The sequence below is a fragment of the Peromyscus leucopus genome, chromosome 15, assembly GCF_004664715.2.
Source record: "Peromyscus leucopus breed LL Stock chromosome 15, UCI_PerLeu_2.1, whole genome shotgun sequence".
Lineage (NCBI taxonomy): Eukaryota > Metazoa > Chordata > Mammalia > Rodentia > Cricetidae > Peromyscus > Peromyscus leucopus.
In genome coordinates, this window is record NC_051076.1 from 16040023 (window position 1) to 16046022 (window position 6000).

General features: G+C 46.7%; 1 protein-coding gene across 1 annotated transcript in view; it reads right to left on the reverse strand.

Moving 5' to 3' along the window:
- Window positions 1–5766, reverse strand: part of Capn8 (calpain 8) — a 48017-nt gene extending 42251 nt beyond the window's left edge. The window contains exon 1 of the mRNA XM_037211076.1: window positions 5703–5766. Within this exon, the coding sequence (XP_037066971.1) occupies window positions 5703–5766 (64 nt within the window). The remainder of the gene's footprint in view (window positions 1–5702) is intronic.
- Window positions 5767–6000: the final 234 nt, after the last annotated feature.

Genomic DNA, 6000 nt, shown 5'->3' on the forward strand with positions numbered 1-6000 from the left:
AGCCAACATTTTCCTGATACACTAACAAAGTGATTAGTATGCCCTATAAATTAGTTCTGAAATAACTCCACTAAAGGAGTTCTTTAAACTATTAGGATTAGGGATAGTTTTAAAATGCACATTATTCTATACACTGGTTGGGCTGGCTGTGTTCTAGGGATCCTGGCTGGATGTCCGGATGATCTCTACAAAGGATCATAGTGTATGGAATTACAGAGAGCAACATTTGCATGTAGACTCCAATCAACAGAAACAGGGAGGAGGAGCTTGCTGAGGAAGCCTAGGCGCTCCCTCAACCCCAACAAGCACAGATATGCTTCAGGGGTCAGAACAGATGCTTTGGTGAGGAACTGTGATGGTTGGTTCGTTTTAATTGTCAGTGTGGCACAGCATAGAATCACCTAATAAGAGTCAGTGAGGAACTGACTAGATTGGGTTGTCTGTGGGCATGCCTGGGGCGGGGGGCGGGGGAGGCTTGATTATGATACTGATGTGGGAAGACCCCGCCTAAGAGTGGATGGCACCATTCCCTGGCTTTGAGTCCTACACTGCATGAGAGTAGGGAACAGAGACCACAGCAGTCATAACGCTCTTTCTCAGCTCTTGATGGCGGATGTCACCAGCTGCTTCGAGTTCCTGTCTTGACTTGCCCACAATGAAGGACTGGAGCTCAGAGTTGCAGCCAAACAGACCTTTTCTTCGTTAACGACGCTCTAGGTGGTGTATTTTACCACAGCATCAGGAATGAGACCGAGACGGTGACATGGAGCATCTCTGTTCATTTTTTCCTTACTGTAACAGAATGCCTGAGGCGGGTGATGTTGTCAAAAGGAAAGGGCTATAGTTAGCTCATGGTTCCGGGAGTCTGGGAAACCTACGAGCATGACACCAGCAAATGTCTGATGTTGCTTCAACTCATGGCAGCAAGCAGACAGGCAAGGTGGTGCATGCAGAGGAGAGAAAATAAGGCCGCTGTCCCGTGGTGGCTAACTCATTCTCTAGAAAAAGGCACCAGTCCCTCTACATGACTGCATCACTTGAGGGGCCTTTTCTCCCCCAAACCGGCACACTTCAAGAATCTCAGTGGGGACTGACTCTCCAAGCTACAGCAATGGGAAGAACTGTTCTGAGTCCAGGTGATGTGGGGAGGGAGAGAGACAGAGGCACAGAGACGGAGATACATGTGAAAGACAAAAAGAAGTGACACCACACATACTGTCAAGGAGAGGGAGAAATTAAAGAATTGGACAGAGAAGTCTGGGATGCCCCTGGCCCAGCTGAGCAGAACTAACAGACAAGACTGAACTGAAGAGAAGAGAAGAGCCTGCCTTCTCTTTATCCAGCAGAATGAACTCGGTCTAGGAAGATTGCACATTAATAAATTCACTAGAGGGCGCACTGGAGCCAGCCTTTCCCGCTAGTGTCTCTAGCCGCAGAGGCTTTGGTAGTGGAGTGGGTGCCTGAGGAACCTCAGGAAGGACAGGGCTTGGCAGGTGAAAACATTTACCAGGCCAAGCACATCCACAAGGGAAGCCCGAGGGACCTAAGAGCCTTGCTCTCATCACAGGTTAGGAAGAACTTTGTCTTTAAGATAAAGTTCTCCGGGCTGGAGAGATGGTTCAGCAGTTCAGAGCACTCACTGCTCTTCCAGAAGACCAGGGTTCAGTTCCTAGCACCCACCTAGTGCCCCAGAACCACCCACAACTCTAGTACCAGTGAATCCAATGCCCTCTTTGGGCCTCAGTGGGCTCCTGGACCAGTGTGACGCACATGAACTCATGCAAGCACATACACATCAAAATAATTTTTCAAAAATAACGCTCAAGACAGGTTACCCACCCAGGCATGACACATTTCAAAGGAAACTTGCTGGAGATCAAGAGAGGGATACTGCTTGTTGGCCTTTTTGAGTTTCATGGAGAATGTGACCCAGAATAGGAAATCCCACTCAAGGCTAAGGGTGCTTCTTTGAAAGAGCCAAGGGGAAAGAGATTCCTAGCCCTTTCAAGCTGACTTTAGGAAGGGATATGATTCCCTTCCTGGGAACACAATCTAAGATGTAGGTGTAACTCCCGTCTCTGCCTTTTACTAACTGTGTGGGCCCAGAAAGAGACAGCACCTCCCTAAGACCCCACTCACTGCAAGACAAACTAGAACACAGTTTGTGGCCATCACATTATAGCTTGTTACATTACAGTTCCTCACAGGGAAGAAAAGGTTCAGAAGCAGCAGCCAGGGCAAGAGCAAGAGGCATCAGGCAAGCCGGGCGGTGGTGGCGCACGCCTTAATCCAGATCGGAGCAGAGGCAGGCGGATCTGTGAGTCGAGGCAGCTGGTCTCAAAGGGTCCAGGAAAGGTGCAAAGCAACACAGAGAAACCTTGTCTAAAAAACAAAAAAAAAAAAAAAAAAAGAGCATCAGGCAACCAAAGGAAGAGGGCAAGGCATGAGGTAGACAGGCTAGCAGCAGGGCAGATATTGCACACTAACTTGAGATGCTAAAGACTGAAAACCGACCACTGCATTTAGCAATGCAAAGATCATTGATGACAGTAACGGAGACATTGCTGTTTTATACATGTTCTATATATCCAGCTGCCCAGGGAGCTGGGGCAGAAGGATTGCTGGAGACTAGCTTGGACAATATAGAAAAAGCCTTCCTCAAAACACAAACAAAAACCAATGATTAAAAAAAAAAAAAAAATTAAAGCCTGCATGTGTCAATAACCATCATTATTATAAGATAAAGGTAGCAAGAACTCAAGCTTACAGGAATGTCTCAAACACGAGGTAGAGTGGGGATTCTTCTAGACTGCAGGCAGATGAGAAGGAGGAAGGGGGGAAGGTAAACATCGGAACGCAGTAGGAGGGACCTTCCTCACCTTTGGAAGTGCAATGGCTGGAGGAGAAATGATATTAAGACCCCAGACAATTTGAAGAGGAAGCCCATACAGAGAGTCTCTACACCCTACTGCCAACTCGGACATCTAGAGTCAGAGGAAAATGGCAACATGAAGTGCTGAGGCACAGGAAGCAGGAGAGGATACTATCATGGTATCTGAATCAAGGAGAAAAGAAAGGCGGGTCCATGCTCCTGCAGAGGCTGCCGGTGGTCTCAGGGTCAGGCACCAGATGAAGAACTGATGTTTCCTGGGGGTAGAGCTCATGGGCACTCAGACAGAGCTGAGACAGGTCTGCTGGGCCCTAGTGAACCAGGAAAAGAGACCATACAATATACTATCACCTCTTCAAGAGGCCGGCAAGGACCCGGAGGACAGCACCAGGCTGTACAAAAACCATCCGTCTATCTTCATTGCCAGGTTATTTTGGCTTTGGTTGTATCCAGCTACCATCCTGGGAAGCAATAAGACTTAAGGAAGTGAGCTGCCACTTATTTTAGTCCTCTTGTGATGCTAAAACAAAACACTGCTGACCAAGTGGTCCTCAACCTTCCTAATGCTGTGACCCTCGAATACAGTTCCTCACGGTGTGGTGACCTCCAACCATAAAATTATTTCCATTGCTACTTCATAACTGCAGTTTTTCTACTGTTATGAAATCGCAATATAAATATCTGATATGCAACCCCTGTGAAAGTCTGATTGCACACCACCCCCTGGAGGTCACAACCCACAGGGTGAGAATCAGTGTACTAGGTGGTTTATGAGCAACATTGATCTGTTGCTCCCAGTTCTGCAAGCTGGAAGGCAGACTTGGTATCTCCTCCTGGGTCATAAACGAGTGCTTTCTTACCACATCCTGACATGATGGAAGGGAGGAGAGAGAGCTTCGCCAGAGGTTCTTCTAAAAGAGCACTGATCCCATTCAAAAGGGCTCCACCCTCAAGACTTCATCACCTCCTTACATCCTCAACTCCTAATGCTACTACACCAGATGTTGAAATTTAACATGCATTTCAAAGGGACAAAGAAACCGTCCATCCATATAATAGCTCTCATGTAGAATAACTGAAGGAAGAATATATATTCCCGGCGGTGGGCGCACGCTTTAATCCAGCATGGAGCAGAGCAGGCGATCTCTGTGATTCGAGGCAACTGGCTAAAGTGAGTTCCAGGAAAGCGCAAAGCTACACAGAAAACTCAAAAAAAAAAAAAAAAAAAAAAAAAAAAAAGAATAATATTCAAAGAGACAAGAACCCAAAACAAGAAGAGTCAGGATACCTTTGATTGGTTAGCTTCTACCTCCCTCCCTCACCACTCACTGTCACTAGAAATGGGACACCCTAGCAAGCTGAAAATAGTTGAGAAAAACAGTCTCTCTGATTACACATTCAAATGTAATGCGAAGATTTTGACCCCACTAACAAATGCTTGTTGCTTTTTTAAAATTTATATTCAATGTTTTATCACAGCTGAGGCACCCTTTGCCTGCTCTTCCTCCAAAAGACTGTTTGAAATGTTTTTACACATAGGGCACCAATTTAGCTCTGCATTTCACTGCGCAGCAATCACAGAAGCATCCTTCCTCTGTCCTGTTGGCGAGCATGCCTTTTCAAGCCGTAGTGTATCATCCATGCCATTTTGACTGCATTAGAACACACATTTGCTTTTGGCTGCTTTTGCTTTTGTTGACAGTTTCTGTCTCTCTGCCTAGACTGGAAGCTGGCTGGAGGTAGATGGTGGGCTTCATGCTCCTCCCAGATGCCAGCACACAATTCATCTCATCGCTTCTGGATGAATCTGTCAGGAGTGATTTGAATGTGCATGCTTTGACCATCTATGAGGTCCTTAGGAGGTCCTCATTCTACAAAAGTTTTCTCCAACAGAGAAACATGAAGCAGTATGCAGCAATGCTGTGTGAGACAAGAACCAGGCTTATATCAGAGCTGCTCTCATGGTAAGTAAAGCTCTTATAAGAGAAGTGTAATGAGCTGGAGTAGGGTTCTCAGCCACAGTGTGGTTGACATTATAGAATGGATATTTTATGGTGGTGGAAGCCATCTTGAATGTTGAGCAGTGGACTGGATTTGTAGTGGATGGATGCCAATTGCAGTGCCCTGCCCCTCCATGTGACAACCAGAAATTGGTATAGATATTGCCAAATGTCCTCTGGGTGAAAGGAAGGGGAATCAAACATACACATGTTCTCTCTCTCTCTCTCTCTCTCTCTCTCTCTCTCTCTCTCTCTCTCTCTCTCTCTCTTTATAAGAGCTTTACCCACAGCTGAAAGTCTGAGGAGTGCTCTCCCGCACTGGAAGGCAGACAAACAGAATGGCTCCCGCCACAGTTCCGCACTGTTTCTTAATATTACAAATGTCACTAGTGGTGACTCTCACAATACGTCTTTGCCTGACGCCACTGGAGTTTTCTGAGACCCGCTTCCTTCTTCCCCTTGCTTTTTCTCGTGTCTGCCTGCTCTGGTTAAAGAAATTTTTATCCGTTAAAGGAAGTTCCTGCCCTGTCCTCCCTCTGGCACGCACACCAACTAACAATGTGTTGTATCTCACCCAGTTTCCAACATCCATTTCTCTGAAAACTTAGTACATGGAGGTCACTCCGCTTGGATTTAGGTGGCTGGCCTCTTGGCCTCCATTAGACCCTTCAAGCCATATACAATCATGTCATTCTTCGCTCTCTTCAAACAACAGAGACACCATCTTTCACCCCTGTGAATAGAGACAAGCTTGACACTTCTGAGCCCACCCAACCTGTAGGCCTGGACCATCCTCTGAGGTCACCCTTCACCTTTGCGCTCTCCCCAGGTCAGCCTGGTGGCGCCTGATTCCAACTCAGCTCTGGCTGTTGGCATCTTCGCGACACCTGTTAACTCTGACACTTGTCGCTTGCTCCTTATGATGTATCACCACCTGGTAGACGTGTTTGTGCAGGCTGGCCAGGAGCAGTTGCTGAGCTCCTGTGAACCTCAGAGTTTTTCTTCCCTAAAATGAGTCCGTGCCCCACAGATTATCATACAGGGTCAACTGGTACCGAGATACATATGTGTACATGCAAATATATTATAAAATATATAAAATGGCATGCT